This window comes from Enhydra lutris, unplaced genomic scaffold (assembly GCF_002288905.1).
Source record: "Enhydra lutris kenyoni isolate GAN:26980312 unplaced genomic scaffold, ASM228890v2 scaffoldscaffold10, whole genome shotgun sequence".
Lineage (NCBI taxonomy): Eukaryota > Metazoa > Chordata > Mammalia > Carnivora > Mustelidae > Enhydra > Enhydra lutris.
Window position 1 is genome coordinate 34,025,707 of NW_019154094.1, and position 24,632 is coordinate 34,050,338.

Below are 24,632 nucleotides of genomic sequence, written 5' to 3' on the forward strand. Positions count from 1 at the left end.
GGGGCAAAGACACCTGAGAATCACTACAACAGGCCCCTCCCCCAGAAGATCAACAAGAAACACAGCCAGGACCAAGTTCACCTACCAAGGAGTGCAGTTTCAATACCAAGGACAGCAGCGGAATTCCAGAGGAGGAAAAAGCAAAGCACGGAACTCATGGCTTTCTCCCCATGATTCTTTAGCCTTGCAGTTAATTTAATTTTTTTTTTCTTTTTCAATTTTTGTTCTCTTCTTCTGCTAAATTTTTTTAACTTTTACTGTTTTCTTTTTTAACGTTTTTTAAATAGTTTATCTAATATATATATATATATTTTCTTTCCTTTTTATATTTTTTCTTTATCAGTTTTCTTTTTTTAATTGTTTTTTTTTTTTTTTTCTTTCTGAACCTCTTTTATCCTCTTCCTCCCCCCTCACGATTTGGGATCTCTTCTGATTTGGCTAAAGCATATATTCCTGGGGTTGTTGCCACCCTTTTAGTATTTTATTTGCTCCTTCATATACTCTTATCTGGACAAAATGACAAGGCGGAAAAATTCACCACAAAAAAAAGAACAAGAAGCAGTACCAAAGGCCAGGGACCTAATCAATACAGACATTGGTAATATGTCAGATCTAGAGTTCAGAATGACGATTCTCAAGGTTCTAGCCGGGCTCGAAAAAGGCATGGAAGATATAGAGAAACCCTCTCGGGAGATATAAAAGCCCTTTCTGGAGAAATAAAAGAACTAAAATCTAACCAAGTTGAAATCAAAAAAGCTATTAATGAGGTGCAATGAAAAATGGAGGCTCTCACTGCTAGGATAAATGAGGCAGAAGAAAGAATTAGCGATATAGAAGACCAAATGACAGAGAATAAAGAAGCTGAGCAAAAGAGGGACAAACAGCTACTGGACCACGAGGGGAGAATTCGAGAGATAAGTGACACCATAAGAAGAAACAACATTAGAATAATTGGATTCCAGAAGAAGAGGAAACAGAGAGGGGAGCAGAAGGTATATTGGAGAGAATTATTGGAGAGAATTTCCCCAATATGGCAAAGGGAACAAGCATCAAAATCCAGGAGGTTCAGAGAACCCCCCTCAAAATCAATAAGAATAGGTCCACACCCCGTCACCTAATAGTAAAATTTACAAGTCTTAGTGACAAAGAAAAGATCCTGAAAGCAGCCCGGGAAAAGAAGTCTGTAACGTACGATGGTAAAAATATTAGATTGGCAGCAGACTTATCCACAGAGACCTGGCAGGCCAGAAAGAGCTGGCATGATATATTCAGAGTACTAAATGAGAAAAACATGCAGCCAAGAATACTATATCCAGCTAGGCTATCATTGAAAATAGGAGGAGAGATTAAAAGCTTCCAAGACAAACAAAAACTGAAAGAATTTGCAAATACCAAACCAGCTCTACAGGAAATATTGAAAGGGGTCCTCTAAGCAAAGAGAGACCCTAAAAGTAGTAGCTCAGAAAGAAACAGAGACAATATACAATAACAGTCACCTAACAGGCAATACAATGGCACTAAATTCATATCTCTCAATACTTAACCTGAATGTTAATGGGCTAAATGCCCCAATCAAAAGACACAGGGTATCAGAATGGATAAAAAAACAAAACCCATCTATATGTTGCCTACAAGAAACTCATCTTAAACCCAAAGACACCTGCAGGTTTAAAGTGAGGGGGTGGAAAAGAATTTACCATGCTAATGGACATCAGAAGAAAGCAGGAGTGGCAATCCTTATATCAGATCAATTAGATTTTAAGCCAAAGACTATAATAAGAGATGAGGAAGGACACTATATCATACTCAAAGGAACTGTCCAACAAGAAGATCTAACAATTTTAAATATCTACGCCCCTAACGTGGGAGCAGCCAACTATATAAACCAATTAATAACAAAATCAAAGAAACACATCGACAATAATACAATAATAGTAGGGGATTTTAACACTCCCCTCACTGAAATGGACAGATCATCCAAGCAAAAGATCAACAAGGAAATCAAGGCCTTTAATGACACACTGGACCAGATGGACATCACAGATATATTCAGAACATTTCATCCCAAAGCAACAGAATACACATTCTTCTCTAGTGCACATGGAACATTCTCCAGAATAGATCACATTCTCGGTCCTAAATCAGGTCTCAACCGGTATCAAAAGATTGGGATCATTCCCTGCATATTTTCAGACCACAATGCTCTGAAGCTAGAACTCAATCACAAGAGGAATTTTGGAAAGAACCCAACTACATGGAGACTAAACAGCATCCTTCTAAAGAATGAATGGGTCAACCAGGAAATTAAAGAAGAATTGAAAAAATTCATGGAAACAAATGATAATGAAAACGCAAAGGTTCAGAATCTGTGGGACACAACAAAGGCAGTCCTGAGAGGAAAATATATAGCGGTACAAGCCTTTCTCAAGAAACAAGAAAGGTCTCAGGTACACAACCTAACCCTACACCTAAAGGAGCTGGAGAAAGAACAAGAAAGAAACCCTAAACCCAGCAGGAGAAGAGAAATCATAAAGATCAGAGCAGAAATCAATGAAATAGAAACCAAAAAAAACCAATAGAACAATCAATTAAACTAGGAGCTGGTTCTTTGAAAGAATTAATAAGATTGATAAACCCCTGGCCAGACTTATCAAAAAGAAAAGAGAAAGGACCCAAATAAATAAAATCATGAATGAAAGAGGAGAGATCACAACGAACACCAAAGAAATACAGACAATTATAAGAACATACTATGAGCAACTCTACGCCAGCAAATTTGACAATCTGGAAGAAATGGATGCATTCCTAGAGACATATAAACTACCACAACTGAACCAGGAAGAAATAGAAAGCCTCAACAGACCCATAACCAGTAAGGAGATTGAAACAGTCATCAAAAATCTCCAAACAAACAAAAGCCCGAGGCCAGATAGCTTCCCAGGGGGAATTCTACCAAACATTTAAAGAAGAACTAATTCCTATTCTCCTGAAACTGTTCCAAAAAATAGAAATGGAAGGAAAACTTCCAAACTCCTTTTATGAGGCCAGCATCACCTTGATCCCAAAACCAGACAAGGATCCCATCAAAAAAGAGAACTACAGACCAATATCCTTGATGAACACAGATGCAAAAATTCTCACCAAAATACTAGCCAATAGGATTCAACAGTACATTAAAAGGATTATTCACCACGACCAAGTGGGATTTATTCCAGGGCTGCAAGTTTGGTTCAACATCCGCAAATCAATCAGTGTGATACAACACATTAATAAAAGAAAGAACAAGAACCATATGATACTCTTCATAGATGCTGAAAAAGCATTTGACAAAGTACAGCATCCCTTCCTGATCAAAACTCTTCAGAGTGTAGGGATAGACAGCACATACCTCAATATTATCAAAGCCATCTATGAAAAACCCACCGCAAATATCATTCTCAGTGGAGAAAAACTGAAAGCTTTTCCGCTAAGGTCAGGAACACGGCAGGGATGTCCATTATCACCACTGCTATTCAACATAGTACTAGAAGTCCTAGCCTCAGCAATCAGACAACAAAAGGACATTAAAGGCATCCGAATCGACAAAGAAGAAGTCAAACTATCACTCTTTGCAGATGATATGATACTTTTGTGGAAAACCCAAAAGACTCCACTCCAAAGCTGCTAGAACTTGTACAGGAATTCAGTAAAGTGTCAGGATATAAAATCAATGCACAGAAATCAGTTGCATTTCTCTACACCAACAACAAGACAGAAGAAAGAGAAATTAAGGAGTCAATCCCATTTACAATTGCACCCAAAACTATAAGATACCTAGGAATAAACCTAACCAAAGAGACTAAGAATCTATACACAGAAAACTATAAAGTACTCATGAACGAAATTGAGGAAGACAAAAGAAATGGAAAAATGTTCCATGCTCCTGGATTGGAAGAATAAATATTGTGAAAATGTCTATGCTACCTAAAGCAATCTACACATTCAATGCAATTCCTATCAAAGTACCATCCATTTTTTTCAAAGAAATGGAACAAATAATCCTAAAATTTATATGGAACCAGAAAAGACCTCGAATAGCCAAAGGAATATTGAAAAAGAAAGCCAAAGTTGGTGGCATCACAATTCCGGACTTCAAGCTCTATTACAAAGCTGTCATCATCAAGACAGCCTGGTACTGGCACAAAAACAGACACATAGATCAATGGAACAGAATAGAGAGCCCAGAAATAGACCCTCAACTCTATGGTCAACTAATCTTCGACAAAGCAGGAAAGAATGTCCAATGGAAAAAAGACAGCCTCTTCAATAAATGGTGTTGGGAAAATTGGACAGCCACATGCAGAAAAATGAAATTGGATCATTTCCTTACACCACACACGAAAATAGACTCAAAATGGATGAAGGACCTCAATGTGAGAAAGGAATCCATCAAAATCCTTGAGGAGAACACAGGCAGCAACCTCTTCGACCTCAGCCGCAGCAACATCTTCCTAGGAACATCGCCAAAGGCAACGGAAGCAAGGGCAAAAATGAACTATTGGGATTTCATCAAGATCAAAAGCTTTTGCACAGCAAAGGAAACAGTTAACAAAACCAAAAGACAACTGACAGAATGGGAGAAGATATTTGCAAATGACATATCGGATAAAGGGCTAGTGTCTAAAATCTATAAAGAACTTAACAAACTCAACATCCAAAGAACAAATAATCCAATCAAGAAATGGGCAGAGGACATGAACAGACATTTCTGCAAAGAAGACATCCAGATGGCCAACAGACACCTGAAAAAGTGCTCCATATCACTCAGCATCAGGGAAATACAAATCAAAACCACAATGAGATATCACCTCACACCAGTCAGAATGGCTAAAATTACCAAGTCAGGAAATGACAGATGCTGGCGAGGATGCGGAGAAAGGGGAACCCTCCTACACTGTTGGTGGGAATACAAGCTGGTGCAACCACTCTGGAAAACAGCATGGAGGTTCCTCAAAATGTTGAAAATAGAACTACCCTATGACCCAGCAATTGCACTGCTGGGTATTTACCCTAAAGATACAAACGTAGTGATCCGAAGGGGCACGTGCACCCGAATGTTTATAGCAGCAATGTCTACAGTAGCCAAACTGTGGAAAGAACCTAGATGTCCATCAACAGACGAATGGATAAAGAAGATGTGGTATATATACACAATGGAATACTATGCAGCCATCAAAAGAAATGAAATCTTGCCATTTGCGACGACGTGGATGGAACTAGAGGGTATCATGCTTAGTGAAATAAGTCAATCGGAGAAAGACAACTATCATATGATCTCCCTGATATGAGGGAGAGGAGATGCAACATGGGGGATTAAGGGGGTAGGAGAAGAGTAAATGAAACAAGATGGTATTGGGAGGGAGACAAACCATAAGTGACTCTTAATCTCACAAAACAAACTGAGGGTTGATGGGGGGAGGGGGGTTGGGAAAGGGGGGGTGGGGTTATGGACATTGGGGAGGGTATGTGCTATGGTGAGTGCTGTGAAGTGTGTAAACCTGGCGATTCACAGACCTGTACCCCTGGGGATAAAAATATATGTTTATAAAAAATAAAATTTAAAAAATAAATAAATAAATAAAAAGCAAAAAAAAAATTAAATTAAATTAACAATCAGTGTAATTTCTTCCCAAGATCCTTGGGAAATATGTCTACTTTTTTGGATAGAAATAAGAACATTTGGGGCACCTGGGTGGCTCAGTGGGTTAAGCCTCTGCCTTCGGCTCAGGTCATGATCTCAGAGTCCTGGGATTGAGCCCCACGTGGGACTCTCTGCTCAGCAGAGAGCCTGCTTCTCCATTTCTCTGCCTGCCTCTCTACCTACTTGTGATCTCTGTCAAATTAAAAAAAAAAAATTAAAAAAATTATAGAAATAAGAGAACATTTAAATATATAAGCACCTACCTAGTTTCATTTATGAGCAGGACGTGAGAAACTGCCCCTCTTCCTTAGAGACTGTACCCATTGCCACTCAGTGCTAGGCAAACTTGAAAGTGAATTAATTGCTCAGGCTTGTATCTCTAAAAGGTTAACAAAACAAAAGAAATGGAATGAAAAAGTTTCGGATGAAAAGATTTCTTTCCCTTTAAAGCACAGTGTTTTATCACCAATTGTATGGCAGGTAAATATATGGTCTCCAGGGTTTGATCATGATCTGTGGCCCATATATCTCCATTTAGTAGTATCTTCCCAAGGTTTTTCCTATAGATTACTGACTTTACAATGGCCTCCTGATACATGCCTTTTCAGCATTTCTTCAGAGGATATTTATTCTAGTGTTACTTGAATATATTTGATTTGCCCTCTAGGGTTGCCTGTTTATTAAGAAGACTGGTACAATGAATTACAACTTGCTAATTTTAATTTTCAGAGGGGAGAAGAAAAGGCACAAAGAAAAGTACAAAATGAAGAATCATGTTTCTTTCTGTCAAAACTGTAATGATCATAAGTCTATCAAATTACAGAATTCTCACACTAGATGAAAAACAGATAATTGTATGCTATATCACTGACTAGCTGAGAGCCCTGATCACAAATAACAGACCCATGCAATTTGCATGCTGTTGTTTCATATTTTCATCATCTTGGGCATTTCCTGAGCCTCAGGGGTCAGCGGGTGGGAAGGTATTTCTTGTATCAAGCAGCAAATTTTTTTCATACCCTGCTTGTATTTCAGTCTTGGTGAGTGTATCTCTAAGCTTTCATACTTGGGTGGCTTAACTCTTTGATTAGAGACCTTTTCTTGAAGTTACCTTCCAGAGCATCCCTGGCAAGATCCAGCACCCAAAGGTCTTTTGTAGCCAAGATGTTGGGAAATGGTCTTTCATGTGGACAAATACAAGAAAGTTCATGCTAGACCAACAAGTCTTACTGAGTGTGTGAAACAGGAGGGAGCTGTGCTGAACAAATAGTCATTAAGTACCTAGTATGTATCAGACACTGTTTGGGGCCCCATGCTACAGATTGATAAAGACTTGAAAAGATTTCTGTTCCAGTAAGCTTTTCTCTTGGGTAGAGGAAGGGATGTAGGGGAGACAATAAATCAAATAGCATATAAGAAAACATAAGGCATAAAGAGGTGATGTGATGGAAAGTGACTAGAGTCAGTGGTGGTCTACTTGAGATAAACCCTCAGAAAAGGTTTGTCTGAGGAGGTGACATTTGAATTGAGTCCTGAGGGATGGGAATGACGAGCCAAAAGATGAGTCAAATGTGTTCCAAATAAAGGGAACAGCAAGTTCATAGGTCTTAAAAAAGGATTAACCTTAAAGTTCTTGAAGAACAGAAAGCAAAACCTGTTTATTGTGGTTTAAATAAGGAAGGAGGAAATGGGACTGGGTACATAGGCAGGGACCAGATATCAAAGGGCCTTTATGGAATACAGTGAATATTTCATGATTTATTCTAGAATTTACTAGGCCAAATGCTTTTCTGAAATCCTTGTTTCTGTTGATGTTTTGTAAACATGAAACCAAAGATACAGAATGCAGCTGCCTAACCATTAACACTCCTGAGTCAGGATGATATGCGAAAAGAGATGAGCTCCTGTAGAGAAAAGCGCTGGTAATAACAGCTTGTATTTTAGAGCACCTGTCTCCAAAGTAGACCAACATTATTTATGTTGCCATATCACACTAATTCTTATAACCTTGTGAGTTAGATAGGTTCAGGTTTTTATGGAACACATGGAGAAACTCAAACATTTTAAATTGAGTTGTTCTTTAATTTATTAAGTAACACAGGGTCTAGATAAAATCGAATATGCTCAGAAAGAAGAATAAAGAGAAAGAAACCAATATGAGGAAGAAAAAGAACTACAGGAGAGTCACACACTTACAGAGCAAAGGGCAACAAAGCACCTTTTATTTTCTTGAAAAGTCAAGGAAATAATAGTAGAGAGGTTAAAAAGTGAAAGTCTCAACTAGTCAACCAATCAGCAAATTTTTAAAATTTTCATTTTTAAAAGTTTAAGTTTCATTTTTAAAATTAAAACTTTAAATTTTTTTTAATTAAAATTTTTCATTTTTCATTTTTAAAATTTAATTCTATGTAGAACGAGGCTAAGTGTGTATACTTCTGGATTAGGTTAACCTTGGTTATAATTCATTCTCTTCCTTATACTGTATCTTTGATCTTGGGTGTTAACTTTTTCTTTATATAAAATGGGATTAGTAATAATACATCATAGAGCCATTTCAAGGATTAAATAAATGAACACATGGAAAATGAGAAATTGAGTTCTTTATGGAAGCTAGTTAAAACTGGCATTCTATTGTGTTGTTGTTGTTGTTGTAGTTGTTTGCTAATGAGTTAGAGTTTACAAAAGTGATTAATTTCCCAAGGAGTCCTCAGAAGCCTCCTTAACACATATTCCATTTTAAGTTCTTAACTAGGTTTTGTTGCTGGAAAAGAAAAATGTTATAGTAATGTGGTGGAGGAGAAAGAGGAGCATAACTTCCTCTTTTGCAAAATGCAAGATTGCTGACTCCAGGCAAATTTGTCTTTGACAGTCTCTACCCACCTTTCCTCATTCTATTTTTTAGGTCATTAATTTTTTCTTGAGTTTTCTCAGCCCTATTTTACCCTCTCCATTATTTCGTAGATAACATTTTCTTTTCTTTCTTTTTTGTTAAAACTCCCAAAGAATCCCTACTGATCTTATTTACTTATTTAGAGAAAGAAATCTGATTGGATTAATTCCTCTTCACTGTAAATGACTACTCTCAAGGTAATGTATTTACAGCCATTTATGGTTTTAAAATATAATTTCTGTAATTCCAAAGTAATCCCTAAATTATAGTTTCCATCTGGCATAACTGAAGAGGGTGAGAAAAACTTCAGACATTTGGTGGGAGATATTGTGTGGTCTTGTTCAGCACCTGGGAGAGATCCCACGGCCTCTTCCTTTGTACTTGGAAATAGGTGCTTGAGAATTTTCATAAGATGTCCATAGTAGCAGCGTTAGGACTGTAAAAGAACAAGGTCATAAGCCAGTTCTATGAATGAGTCATTCGTAAATTGAGTACACATTAACTTAGAAATATTAATAAAGACACAAAGATCTCCAGGAAAGAGATTTGCTTTACTTTTCAATGTCAGACTGCCACCTAGAATCAGATTTTGATCTCTTACTTTAGACTGCCAACAAATTGGGATATTTAATTTCAGATGTTTAGCGTAGACATATGTTTTCCTTTGTTGTTTTATTTAGTTGTTAGAGAAATAAGATAGCTGACATCAATACTTGGAATAAAAGAGGAACTCAAAAAATATTTGCTGGAGACTGGATAAACAAATGGGAAAGTTAACAACATAAGGAAAAGCAAGATTCTGACAAACATATCTATCAATATTTTACAATCATATATACATATATTTCGATTTCCATTTTTATCCATTCTATTTCCGTCTGGTCTATAGTGTGAACTTTAGTTCAGTAAGTAAATTTATATAATCAGTAAATAATATAATGTTTCATAATTTATTTCTGTTTCAGAAATCATATGTTTGCATCTGTTGTAGAAGGTAAACAAATATTAGTTTTTACTATTTTATGAAAATATTTTCCACTTTTTCACTAAAAAGTAATAAACTTTCTCAGACCGTATCATCGTAAGAAAAAGTTCTTAAGAAAAATTTTCTGAATCCATTATATGTGAGTATATCTTAATTGTAAGTCATATAAAAAATACAGTCCATGCAGTGGACAGGATGAGATAGACTGCTTACTTCAGCTTCTGTCTAGACTTAAAAACACAATTAAGATTAGCAAAAGAAGATCTGTTTTAAGCCCTATTAGCATTTTTTTGCCATGGTACAATTGACTTGACCACTCTAGTGTTACCTTATCTTGTGGAAGTTTGGACTCACAGGCTTTCCCCCAGTAAGTCACTTTCTGTACAGTTTCATTTTGATGGCAAGAAACAATAATGATAATGCTAAAATTTATAGCCTACCAACTTTGGATCAGATAGTATGTAAATTCTTCATATGCATGATCTTCTTCTTTAAAGAGCTCTATGAAATAGGGATTATTATCCTAATATTAGAGATGAAGAAACTGAAGTTCTGGGAGATTAAATAGCTCACCTACCACCATCATACAGCTAGAAAGTAAGAGTACCACATTTGTCCTCAGGTCCTTCTGACTACAAAGCCAGTATGTTAAACCACTATGCAATTTTTCCTCTTGCTGTATATTCTCACTGGGAAACCCAGTCAACCATGCCAGTTTCATTAATGGTTTCTTCTTTCTTCCTGAGTAGAAAGAATGTAAAAGATGTGGCTTTGCAATTTCTAAGGTTTTATAAGTTTAGACTTGTTTTCAGTAGGAATCTCTAGAATTCAAGAAACCATGCAAATGTGCATCCACAAATGCATACATTCAGGGAACAAATGGCAGAGAGTCAAGACATAATTTTAAATATGCTGCATGATAATCAGTTTTTAAAGTTATGTTCTAAAAATACCTCTTTTAAAAAAATAAATGGTGCAATCATCATTATGGAAATTGTATCCATAACAAATGTATTGCTTGACCATTTTTCCAAGTTGATATTGATTTCCTTATTGATTGCTACTTTCAAAATTGGAGGAAGCTTTACCAAAGGAAACTGGTGATGGAAATTTCTTGTTCTAAGGCCACTCTATAAGAATTAATAGGATCCATGCCTACTGAAACCAGGGAAAAAGTGAATTATTTTTAACTTGTAGTGAATAATACATGTATTAAAAATACATGCATTACTTGCATAGTTTACTGTTTCATTCTTCCTCTTTCCTTTCCTACTGCCTCTTGTAGATTCTTAACCAACAATGATCTATGTTATGATCTCATTAACATTTTCTGGCCATTTTAAAACTAAAGGTCTTATACCTTGGCTGGTCCCACCCTATGAATGTCTTCAGCTCTTCCCTGTTCAATGGGTAGTCCCTTAATGATGGCCTAAATAAGTTACTCTTTACTATTTACTGTTACTTCTCAAAACATATCTTAGGCCCTCTTGATTTTTGTTTTCTATAGAATACATCCAGGTATTTATTGTAAAGTATCTCTTCCTTTCCTCTAAACATTTAATAACTTTATAGACAGGAAATATGTGGAGATTGTTCCCTCTCACTCTCTGATTTACTCTGCAGCCTGAATTCTAAGTATTCTCATATATTAAGGCTTTTTATTATTTATCACATATTACAGCTTTAAGACCTTTGTATACTTTTACTCCCCCAGGAATTTAACTGCTAAATCATTTCCTCCATGTGCTCAATACACATTCCAAGTACTATAGCATATTTTCTAATCTCATTTAAAAATGAAATGCTGATATTACATTCCACAGCAGAAAAAGGGACAATTGTTTCCACAGAAAAATATGACATGAAAACACATCTGCCACAAAATTGTGCGTCCCTTAGCATATGATTTCTGGAAAAATTTATGTAAAATGATGATGAATGAAATCAACACCAAAAAGTATAGCCATTTATTTTTAAAAGTCTATGAATCATGTGTCAGTGAACCATATACAGAGCTGGAAAAACAAGTTGTTTTGAAAAGCCACAATACATGGATATTAATTCCTTGTCATACATATACATCATTTATTCAGCCATATCTTTAGTGCCTGACTGCATTGTTCAGCTACCTTACTGACAATGCAACAATCATGCTTCTTAATAGAGTTGTTTCTGATTGTTTTCTCCTTGTTCGATTTCATCCTTTTCACCTAATGTTTAAAATCCCTACATTGAGTATTCAACCACAAGGAAAAGCAAAGGAATAGAAGATTTGGAATCAAATGCACCTACTCATTGCTTTGTGCACTGAAATGTGGATTTTCTTGCATATTTACTGAAGAGCTTAATATTCATTCAAACTTTTTTTTTCTCTAAAATTTTGAGTAACTAGTTTGAATGCTCTTTTTCACTGGCTTCACTAAATCAGTGCAGAAGCCAATCAGTGCAGAAACCATATATTCTGGTGTTTGAGAGCAGTAGCTTTGGAGGGAGACAGATATGAATTTGTATTTTTCTGACCACTTCGTATGTGGGTAAAGAAATGTCTCTGAGCTTCACTTCTATCACCTTTAAATTGATAATTTAAATTATGATGGAATTAGATGAGATCTATATGATAAGTGCTTGGCGCATGGTATGACCTTAATGCATTTTGCAGGTGGATGCTATTGTTGCTATTAGAGCAATGGTCGTGGTAATAGAGCATTATCCAAAACATATTCTAACTGTCTTGTAATGTCTGTTGTTAGCTATCATTACCTAGTACCAAGGCTTTAGAAATAAAATGACTCTTAGAAAATAATATATGTGGGAATTTGCTGAGAAAGGCCTGAGCCATGAGTATACAAGCTTCAAATATACCATTCACATACATAGTTCTTTGATTTCTACAGTTATCATGCTGCTAGTAATTATGATCTGGATGGATAGTTATATCTAAAAAGGCCAGTTTTGGACATGAAATTTTTCCTTAAACATGTGCATAAATATAGTGTCTTTTGTTTAGCATCTGTAGCTCTCTAGAATTCTCTCTAGAATTCATTTACTATTTGGGACACTCTCATAAATAAAATGATTGGGTTATGATTTGCCTCTGTATTACAGCATTTTTCAGTGGACAGAACAAACATATACTGAATGCAAAACTTGTAGCATGACAGGCTTTGTGTATGGCCTTGTGTTTCTCAAGTATTATCTTACTTAATTATTGACCATGACTCTTACTTGAAAACAAAACACACTTATTCACATTTATTTATGAGAAAATGAAGACTTGCCCAAGGTCAGCAACATGGCTAATATATGACAGAATTGATTTCAAAGTCAAATCTGTCTAAATGTAGTCTTTTCATTCACTATGTAAGTAGGGTTTGCCATGTGGAATTTATTTCAACTAACTACTAAGAAATATGTCTAAATATTTTATCGAATATCAGATTACTGTGATTTATTCTGACTGCCCAATACTTGTAGAACTGTATGAATTCATAAGCCAAAAAGGAAGAAACAGAAATCTAGTTTTTTAAACTCAGAAAGGACAGTTAAAAATCATAGCATGTGTTTCTCATTTTCTTTCTCTTTCTTAATGCCCTTTCTCTAGTCATAACAGTGGTGCATTTTGCCTACATGATCTCTTTTATCTATTAGCCCTTAATTTTTCATGCAACTCTGAAGATTGGATGGGATGTTTGTGCAAAAGCTTAGATGACGTATTCTAAGAACCTATATGCAGAAGTGACAATTCAGAGTGATTCACTGTCACTTTTAAGCGTAATGGTTTACCATATTAAACCATTTTCCATAATAAAGTTGTTTTTATTTTTATTTTTTTTTAAAGATTTTATTTATTTGTCAGAGAGAGAGGGAGAGAGAGTGAGCACAGGCAGACAGAATGGCAGGCAGAGGCAGAGGGAGAAGCAGGCTCCCTGCTGAGCAAGGAGCCCGATGTGGGACTCGATCCCAGGACGCTGGGATCATGACCTGAGCCGAAGGCAGCTGCCCAACCAACTGAGCCACCCAGGCGTCCCATAAAGTTGTTTTTAAATCTCTCCCTTAATCTCTTCTGAAGAGCCATTTCCTTGAAAGAAAAATATCATATCTGTCTCACCTGGTACTCCTTGGATTAAAAGAATTGTATTATAGCAGCAACGTAATTCAAGCTATAGTACTTTTTTTTTTGTATTGTGCTGAATATATACATGTCCTCTAAGTGCACTGTTTCACATCTTAACTCTGATATAGTTTGGCTTCCTGTGATTAGGTGTTACCTGTCAGTCATGCCCACTACACTCTTGGGTCCCTATAGGGCAGAAGCTATAGAGCATATAATGTTTGTATCCTGAGCTGACAACCAAATGATGTTTAGTGAAATTTTTATAAGTACTTAATTAATGAAAATAATAATGTATGATCTTAAAATTTGCATAATTCTAGAAGTTGGTAATGAAGATATGTGTGTATCTAAATTTTTTAATATCCTGACCTCTCCTTAAAGTCAAGCCTGACTGTAGAAACATCCCATTTTGCAGGAAGGTTGTCAGCTTTCTCCTCCTAGCTTCATCACTCATTAATGTAGCCTTTAACAAACCTCATGGTGCCTCTCCTTTCTAGCCTGTAAAATGGAGACATTAATGGAAATTAACTCATACAGTTATTATTAGGATCACTTAAGATAATCATCAAGAAATACTTATCAAGGGATGCCTGGGTGGCTCAGTTGGTTAAGTGTCTTCCTTCAGCTCAGGTCATGACCCCATGTTCCTAGGATGGAGCCCCCCATCAGCCTCCCTGCTCAGCGGGGAGCCTGCCTCTCCCTCTGCCTCTGCCACTTCCTCTGGTTGTGCTTGCTCTCGCTCTCTCTCTCTCTTTCTCTGTCAAATGAATAAAAAAAAAAATCTTTAAAAGAAGTTCTAAAAAATATAAAATAAAATAAAATAATTATAAAATAAGATAAAATACTTAGCAAAATGGCCACCATGAAGGAAATAGTCAATAAATGTCCATGTTCTCTAGTGTGCACATTGAGATGGCCTTGCAACCCTGCAGAGTATACTTGGCTTGGAATAATCCTCAAATCCGATAAGAGGTTATTGAATCAAATGTTTTAGACAACAAAAACAAAATGGCACTTAAAATACTTCTTGTTGAGAAGATTTACATTTGGGAGAATGGAAGAAAATTTTTTTCAACAGTAATATGTCTGTCACTTTATTATCCATATTTTTTTTTTACATGAACTCACTTTTATTGGCAGCTGCTTATTCACAGGCTCAAACTGCAATTTTTGGATTTGTAATGTCTTATCTTTCTAACCAGACTTGACCTCCTTGACAGAGGGGGAACTTTTGTTTTCCCCCCCAAACAGAACCTTGGACGGTACCTTATAAATTTTTGAAAATATACAAGAGCTTTGAAACAATTATGTATATGTGCATATGTATGTTTATACATTGTATATAATGTGTGTGTGTGCATATACAGAGTCGTATTCTAGGCACTTATAGACTGATACATAATTGCATATAATAAACGGTTCGTGAAGTGAACAGAATTGAGCATCAGATTACATGAATTTACATCCTGATAATGATATTTAATTACAAAAAAGATGTTGGTGAAGTCACTTAACATCATTAAATCTTGGTTCCTTCACTGTCCAATAGAACTTTCTTCAGTGATGTGAATATTCTATTTCCAACATAGGAATCGCTAGCTACATGTGGCTGTTGAACGCAAAATGTAGCTAGTATGGCTGAGGAACTGAAGTGTACATTTTATTTAATTTTATATGTTTTAAATCTAACTAGTCACATGTGGCAAGTAGCTCCATTACAGTATAGATACAGAATCAAGGAAGACAGGACACTATCACGTGGAAAGAGCCTATACTAAATTTCCTTGGTACGAGTGACACAAAGGCTATTTTTCAGCAAAAGACCATCCTCTTTTGAAACACTTATACTCTCCCACAGCATCTCAGGCCTTTTTAATTTAAACCCTTGTTCTTTTATTTCCCCTAACAGATCTTGAAAACTTTAAAACAAGAACAAGAAGCACTGTGTCTGTCCGTCAAGGTCAGGGGATGGTACTACTGTGTGGCCCACCAGCTCATTCAGGAGGTAAACTATAAATTCACTGAAATGTCTACACTTCACTCACTGCTATCTTTCCTGCTGGGTTTCTGCCCCCCTTGGCACTGGCTAAGGAAAAAGTGTCATTTGCGGAGATTCCCAAAGTCCCTCTGTGTCAAGGAAGAATCAATGCCTCCCATAATTAGGATAGGGAAATGTCAGATTCTGCAAACGTTCTACCCAACTGCTATCTACCGGGCACAAGGGGAAAGACACCTGAGCCCAATGAGATCAGAATCCTGTTTCTTGGTAAGGCAATGTAGGTAAAACTATCAGTACTTTCTCCAACTTTATTGGTTTCAAAGCTGACGTTGCTTGATTTCATCTTGTGTTTGACCTGGGAAAGGATCAGATCCAGTCCAGGATCACTTTGTAAAGAGTCATAATTACTGGATCAGTTAGGAATCCATTTGAATTATTTTTGTTTATTTTTCCAAGTTTTTATTTAAATTCTGGTTTATTAACATACAGTATAACATAGTTCCAGGTGTAAAATTTAGTGATTCATCACTTACATCAACACCCAGTGTTCATCACAAGTGCCCTCCTTAATACGCAATAAATAAATAAATAAGGAATTCATTTGACTGCAAAACTGAAAACCCAGCTTACACAGGTTTCAGCAGACCGGATTTTGTGGTGTTTTCACTCACATTTCCAGAGGTATGTAATTTAAATCTGATACCACTTCTTGAAGATGTCTTCCAGGATACGAGCCGTTTCTTGCATCCTTTTCTGAAGTCCTCAACATGTGGTATGGCTAGGGTACCAGGGTGCAGTTCAGATAGGAAGAAATAGGAAGAGTCAAGGACAAAAGTCAGAAGACTCTGTCTCAATTTGCCTTTGTATTATGAAAGGTTTGCTTTGCCCAAGGACTTACCTACATGTCACTGATCACCCCTAGTGGCAAAAGAGACTGAGAAATCAAGTATTTTACACAGATCAGTTTGATAGTCCTGAAAAAAAAAAAAAAAAAACGTAATTTTGTAATAAGGGAGACTATAGAGACGTGCTGTATAGGCAACTTGCAGTGTCTGCTGAAAAGACTAACCATGACTGACAGACAAATCTGACTCCCCATAAAGGGTTCAGTAGCTTGGAGGTTTAATAGATAATGATATTTATTGGGATTCCTCTAAAACTTGAGGTAACAAGATTGACAAACTCTACTCTTGGAAATTCTGGCTCAAGTTGAATTTGCTATCTGCTGTCCTTGCTATTTTAATTTTCTGTTTGGCCTAACACATGATGAAAAGAAAAAAAAAATATTTTAAACTGAGAATGTGAAAACACCCTTTTATTTTTGTCCTGCATTCTGAAGTTGTAACTTTTCCTTTCTGATCTAATGCCCCAGCTAACCTTTACAGCAGGAAATAACAATTAGCAAAATAGCTAAAAGACTTGTACTTCTGACACAACAAGTATAAAAACAGATGGAAGAGGCAGGTGCCCTTCTGAGTCTAGATTGAAGACATGGAATTATTCAAGGTTCTGGCTTTTGAAGACAGGCAGAGAATCCAGATTAGATTTTGGTGGTTTGTGTTCTGAGAGATGTTTACTCCTTAGGGCTCCCATTTTCCCTTCAAGTTAGTATCAGAAGCATTACATTTGGAGTCCAGGACATGAGTTCCGGTCCTGACTCTATTTCAAATCGTTCTTTGATATTGAGCAAATATTTTCCCTCATCTTATCTATAAAATGAGGAGATGAAAGGAAAGCTCTCAGATCCCTTTTAGTTGTATCATTACATGGTGGGAACTCAGTAAAGACTAAACATATTTATCCAGTAGGTTTGCATTATTGAAGTTCTGTCATTTATATGAAGAAAGCAATTAACTGGACACGTATTTTGGTTAAAGTGAAGCTCACTCAGACTAATTTTTCTCTTCCTATTGTGAAATCGAATCAAAATAAGAATTGAAGGTTTTGCTAATTTTTTCTGCAGTCTGCCTCACAGCATTAAACCTACATAACATGGCAGCAACGCTAAAAATTAATCTTGTAGGCATATTAAGAAACAAAGTGCCCCACTACTCCCTGGTATAATGGTATCTTTGGGAAAGGCAAAGCACCTGGAGTGTTTCTGTGCTGCTACACAGTGAGACACCTGAATACTTTCCCCTTCCCACAGAGAAATATATTAAACATTTTCATAGACATCCCCTGAAATGTGCTTGTCTCTGTTGGCAGCAGTCAGCAGCTCTGAAATCCAGTTTCTTGAGCTGTGCTGACATTCCTGACGGCCCTGATGGTGAAAGACAAGGAAATAAATATTCTCATTATGGGCTTTATTAGAAATTGCGTGCCCAGGAACACTGTGGGCAAGGCAGGCAAGGCAAGGAAATGTGCAAGACAACAGGATCTTGAAGGGTCTAAGAGAGCATCTCAGACAGCCATCAGTTTTGGGCAGCAGAGTCAATGATTATGTGATGAAATCCCCCCAATTACTCAGAACCTTTCGGTGCAAACTGTGCCGCAGTGATTCTCTCATCGCTTCTCTGGGCTTGTGTCACCTGAAAGCCAGCAGAATCACCAGGAGCCACTGGACATACTGAGCATTTTAGACCCAGCATATGGTATCCCCGTTTCAATTGTAACAGATCATGCAGAGGGAAGGAAATGAGTCAGCCTTTTATTGTATCAGTGGGATACTGAGTAATGGTGTGAAATCCATTGTAAAGGATGCTGCACATCCTCTTTCATAAGCTGTGCAGTGTCAGACCTTCTTAGGGTAACAGAGAAATGAGCAACAATTAATATATTTTGAAAAGCATTTCAGTCAGCAGGTATACCCAGTACCTTACCAATCACCGCATGTAGCATCTTTGTCATCTTTTGGTTAATAGATATGAATTCAATTATGATGTCACTGCATAGATTTTACTATTAAATCTTAACACAAGCACCAAATAATAGAAATCACCGTGATGGGCTCTGGTTGTTCATGGTGTTCCTTCTTATTAGAAATAGAGTTTAGTGAGATCCAGAATTTTCTCCTTCTTTCCATCAACTCCAAGGTCATTTGGCACCGGGAATTCGTGACGCTTAACCAAGCTCTCATTAAATAGCAATAGAACCAAGGTACTTTGAGATTCTTCCTACCACTGTACTGAAATTGGATTATTCACCGGTGAATTCCTCATGAATTCTTCAAGGAGGGTTTTTGTTCTCACCTTCCTTTTATATGTCACCTGGATCCTTGCTACTCAAAGTGTGGTCCATGGACCAGCAACATCTGTCCCACCTGGCAGCTTGTTAAAAAGACAGTTTAAGGCTCCACCCAGAGCCTACTGAATAAGAACTGACATTTTAATAAGATCTCCAAGTGATTCATATGCACATTACGGTTTGAGAAGCCCCGAGCTACATCTGTGATTCTCACACACACCTCACTTCTGGCCAGTGATGGACAGGAAGCTGAGGCATAACCAGGGCAACATATTAAAACCATAGGCATCCAGCCACTTCCCAAGGATATTCTAAGGCCACAAATCTATTGTTTTAGAGACTCTAAGGCAGCACCAGATTTAAGATCCACCCACTTTGATCACCTTCTGCAAACGCAGCCCAGATTCACACTGCTCAGATAGAAGTCCTTGATTTCCACATCACCCAAGCAGAAAGGTTGAGCACTTTTGTGTCAAATTCATATTTAAAAGAATTTAAAATAAAATACAGTCACCTCAAGCTTTACGTTTACTTCATGTATTTTTGTGGTTGTTGATAAAGGAGATGAACAGCCAAAAAAAAGACTGGCTTTTTCTCAACTATTTATCTTTAAAAGTAGCATTTTATATCTGGCCAGCTTTTACTACAGTATTATTAGTAAAAGTATGGTTTCCTAGAGTATTAAAAAGAAACTACATGATTCTGATTCTAGGATGGTCTTCATTGTTACCGGTTTTATAGAAACCAGCTATAATTGTCATCATTAGATGCTTTTACACAGAGCACATTCGCATGAAAGTTGGATTCTGTTCACATGGCATTGAGATGCAGGGACCTTATAACAGAGCATCTGTAGAGTTCTTTATGGTGTTTATAATGTCTTACTTTCCATTATATTATCTCCGATCCTCACAATAATCCTATAAGAAGGAAGGACATGTATTTCACAGATAAGGAAATCGAAGCAAAGAGATTATGTGGGGTCACACACTAATCAATGGCAGGGTCAAGAGTTATCTTTGCCTAGAACATTACTTTTTTTTTTTTTTCCCCAGTCCAGAGACAACAGTAGAAACAGGTACTGGATTTTCTATGCCAGGGGTTCTTTAGGCCCCATCCCAGATCAATTAAGTGTGCCTTTCTTGAGAGGGGTCCTGTGGCATCATTTTTAAAAACACTGTACATGATTCTAATATGCAGACAGGGTGGAAAGTGTGCATTTCTGCATTACAAAATCAAGTAGATCTTGTCTGAGCAGAACCTCTCCGTTTGCAAATATCTCCAGGGGCCAGGAAACTTGATTTGATCTGACATATCCACGAATATTATAACCCTAAAAGAAGCATGCCTTCCCACAGTGTAGTTATTTCAGCTGGATCATTTTGTATTTACTGTAAGTCGGAGGAAAAAGCATGAAACTAGGACACCCACATTCCAGACCCAGATCTCCTGTTAACTTACTATGTGGTCTTAGACCACTTATGTAACTTCTTGGAACCCTATTTAGGCTCCGTCATTCCACACACACTGTTTCTAGCATCCAGATGTCACCTTCAGGATCAGGCTCACACAGTTTCGTAATGAGTTCAAACCATGCTGACAGGTCTTGGGCCTGGACTGATATTGCTATGCTAAAATGTTTCTCCTCTATACCCAGAATAATATTCTAGACATCCGCATTTTGTCAGGCTGACAGCTTTGCCTAACCTGACTCCTGCCTTATTCCTAACCCCTGCCCCACACTGGCTCCCATGCTTACAAGCTCTGTGTACCTTTAGACTTTCAGGTGCACCTTTATTTGCTCCAAATACCGATTAATTTTACTGTAGTATAGACACTAAGTTTAGCTCTTGCCCTCATGTCTCACCCAAAGATGCACCCAGATCCAAACCTGGGACCCTAACACACTGTGCTGTGGATTTTAAGTATTGCTGACAGGGGTGCCTGGGTGGCTCGGTGAGTTAAGCCTTTGCCTTCGGCTCAGGTCATGATCTCAGGGTCCTGGGATTGAGCCCCCAATCGGGCTCTCTGCTCAGCGGGGAGCCTGCTTCCCCCTCTCTCTCTGCCTGCCTCTCTGCCTGCTTGTGATCTCTCTCTCTGTGTCAAATAAATAAATAAATCTTTAAAAAAAAAAAAAGTATTGCTGACATTTAAAAGGTTTACATATTGGGCCCCATCCATTATATCACACTTCCTGAAAAACTGACATCAGAATGGATGGATTCTAGTTTTATCACCATGTGATTTGGACAACTGGTCATTTTCTTCAAGAAGCAGTCCCTCCACTTCCAGTTTATTTCCTCTGCTTTCTCTCATCCACATTTTACCCTCCCAGTCTTTCCCTATATCTTTATTTCCAGCATAAGTCTCAAATCCTCATGCAGTACTATGATACCCAAATGAAATTTATATTTGTTCTGTAAACCCCTCAAATATGTTGTTACAATTTTTAAAAATGTAATAAATATGGCAGCAATCTGCACAGTTAAAGGCTTCCTAAAATATGTAACAATAAACTTAACCAAGGAGGTGAAAGGCCTGTGCTCTAAAAACTGTTAAGACATTGATGAAAGAAATTGAAGACAACACACAAAAAAATGGCAAGATATTCTCATAGATTGGAAGAATTAATATTATTAAAATAGCCATACTTTACAAAGCAATCCACAGATTTGGTGCATTCCCTATAAAGAAACAAGTAGCATTTTTCACAAAGCTATAACAAGTAATCCTAAAATTTATGTGGAACCAGAAAAGACCCTGAACAGCCAAAGTAATCTTAAGAAAGAATAACAAAGCTAGAGGTATTACAATCCCCAATTTCAAGATACACTACAAAGCTGTGGTAATCAAAACAATGTGGTATGGCACAAAAGTAGGCCCATAGATCAGTGGATTAGTACAGAGACCCCAGAAATAAACCCATGCTTATATGGTCAATTAATCTACATTAAAGGAGGCAAGAATATACAGTAGGGGAAAAGATAGTCTCTTCAATAAGCATTGGAAAACTGAACAGCTACATGCAAAAGAATGAAACCAGACCACTCTCTTAAACCACACACAAAAATAAACTCAATGGGTTAAAGACTTAAATGTAAGATGTGAAGCCATAAAACTTCTAGAAGAAAGCATAGGTGGTACTCTTTTTGATGTTGGCCTTAGCAACATTTTTCTGAATATGCTCCTCAAGCAAGAGAAACAAAAGCAAAAATAAACGATTGGGACTACATCAAACTAAAAACTTGCATGGGGGCACCTTGGAAGCTCATTAGGTTAAGCATCTGACTCTTGATTTTGGCTCAGGTCATGATCTCAGGGTTGTGAGATCAAGCCCTGTGTAGGACTGCATGCTGGGTTTGGAACCTGCTCAAGAATCTTTTTCTCTCCCGCTCCTCCTCCCCACTCCCTCTCTTAAAAAAAAAGAAAAGAAAAGAAAAAAGTACAAACTTCCAACTATAAAGGGAATAAGTCATAAGAATGAAAAGTACAGCGTAGGGAATACAGTCAATAATGTAATAACTTTGTGTGGTGACAGTACTAAGATTATAATGGGGAGCATTGCATAATGTATAGAAATGCCTAATCACTGTGTTGTTTACCTGAAACTAATATAACATTGTAGGTCAGCTACACTTCAGTAAAAAAAAAAAAAAAAAAACCAACCATATATATTAGGGGTCAATCAAACTTGAGTAAACTACCTTTTTAAAAATTTTTATGGAAAATGCATTCTGAGTTTTATGTCTGACCTAAGAAACTTCATATATTCACTTTAAGTAGACTTCTATTACAATTCAATGAGGAAAGGGTAACCTTCAGTAATAGATTAATCAGTACCATAGACTATTATAGATATTTTTGTTTTAGGGTGTTTTCTGTTTTCTTTTGGTTTTGGCATTAAACACTCTTTTTTTTTTTAAGATTTTTTTTTTAAGATTTTATTTATTTATTTGATAGAGATTACAAATAGTCAGAGAAGCAGGCAGAGAGAGAGGAGGAAGCAGGCTCCCCGCCGAGCAGAGAGCCCCATATGGGGCTCCATCCCAGGACCCCGAGACCATGACCCAAGCCTAAGACAGAGGCTTTAACCCACTGAGCCACCCAGGCACCCCTAAAGATTTATTTTTTTTTTATTTGAGAGAAAGCAAGAGAGGACAGTGGGGAGAGCCAGCCAGAGGGATAGGGAGAGAGAGTCTCAAGCAGATTCTGTGCTGAGCACAGAGCCCAGTGTGGGGCTCAATCTCAGGACCCTGACTGAGATCATGACCTGAGCCGAAACTAAGAGTTGGATGCTGAACTGACTGAGCCACCCAGGTGACATTAAACAGTCTTAAGGCAGTGTTGTTTGTGCTGTTTGATTCTGCCATATTCCTTTGAAATCTGTGAGCCTGAACTCCTTCATCTGAAATGTAATAGTCTAATTCCTCCTTTTTTTATTTTCCTTCTCATTTTACCAATCAGATTTTAGACATTAGTGATTTAGTCAGTATAGAGTAATGTGAAACAGTTTGGAAGGTGATGCTTTTCTTCATTTATTAAGCCACCCTTTTTTCTCTCATTGAGCAGAAAAAAGAGCCACACTGACCAGGGACTACTTGTTATAAACTGTCCCACACAAATGGTGTGGTGGAGTATTTCATGTTTGGGAGGATAGTCCACTAGGATTATTTGTCTTTATTATACCAAATACAGGCTCCATTTCTCACAGCCATGAGATCATTTAGTTCAAAGAAAGAATCAGCAGAGGAAGCAAAAGGAAGGAATTAGACCCTACATGTCTCAAAGAATGACTTGCTTCTCCCCCGCTGGATAGGACTATAAGAAGGAGGGTCAATATTTCTGATGTTAATCATCTCCACAATTAGTTAAGCTTATTCTATGATGCTACTACATACTTTTTGCCTTTAATTTTTCTATCAGCTCTTTACAACAAGTTGAATGTTCTATGACCATGTTTTTGTGCCTTGATGTCAATAACTATATACTTATGAAAAGAAAAAAAAGGTGAGTATATTAAGTAGGAAACATTCCTTAGCTGTAGAATAATTCTAAGCCTTATGCAGCCAAGCCACCAATTTCTTAAATTAAACTATATAGAGAATTGCTGGTCTGGGTTCTAAGAAGAGTTCCCCAGGAATGATAGCCATATACTTTCTACCTAATTCTCCTTTTAGTTCCAGTTAGAGAGATGTTGAAGCTGGTTTACAGCTATAGCAAATCCATAGCACTTAGAAATAAACTCGACTACTGAATAAATAGCAATTAATTAAATTTCTTTCTGTTCAGTAGCCTAAAGAAAATCATTTAGTTAAACAAAAGTTATTCCAAAAATAAATTTCAAGAAATTCTTTTTCTATCTCTTCTTTTCCTTCTTTGCTTCTGTGTAAATGTTTCTATGTTCATTATTTGGCAGAAACCAAAGCCTTTTAGGTAATTAATGATGGCCCTAATTACCCATGTCTCTCCTGACAGTTATTCTGTATTTAATTTAATGACAGGCACTATATAAGAGTATTTGTGGATAGATTTAAATTCAAGTTGGAAATGTTTCTCTCTCTCTTTTTTTTTTTTAATATTAAAAAAAAAATCAAAGAGCTTATCTCCAGGTTTGATCCTTAGAATGGGAGACCCATTGATCAGTCAAAGTCACGGCCAAATGCATTAACACCAAAAGGAAGTGGCATTTGGGAACTGAGATTTGATCCATAAAGCTGAATGATCTGCAAACTGTGATCATTCCACAAAGCTCAATTTCATGTTGAGCTTTCTCTTTTG

At 37.0% G+C, this 24,632-nt stretch overlaps 1 protein-coding gene across 1 annotated transcript in view; it reads left to right on the forward strand.

Moving 5' to 3' along the window:
- LOC111144035 (contactin 4) overlaps positions 1-24,632 on the forward strand; it is a 704,266-nt gene that overhangs the window by 460,292 nt on the left and 219,342 nt on the right. The window contains exon 5 of the mRNA XM_022498106.1: positions 15,579-15,674. Coding sequence (XP_022353814.1) covers positions 15,579-15,674 — 96 coding nt within the window. The remainder of the gene's footprint in view (positions 1-15,578; positions 15,675-24,632) is intronic.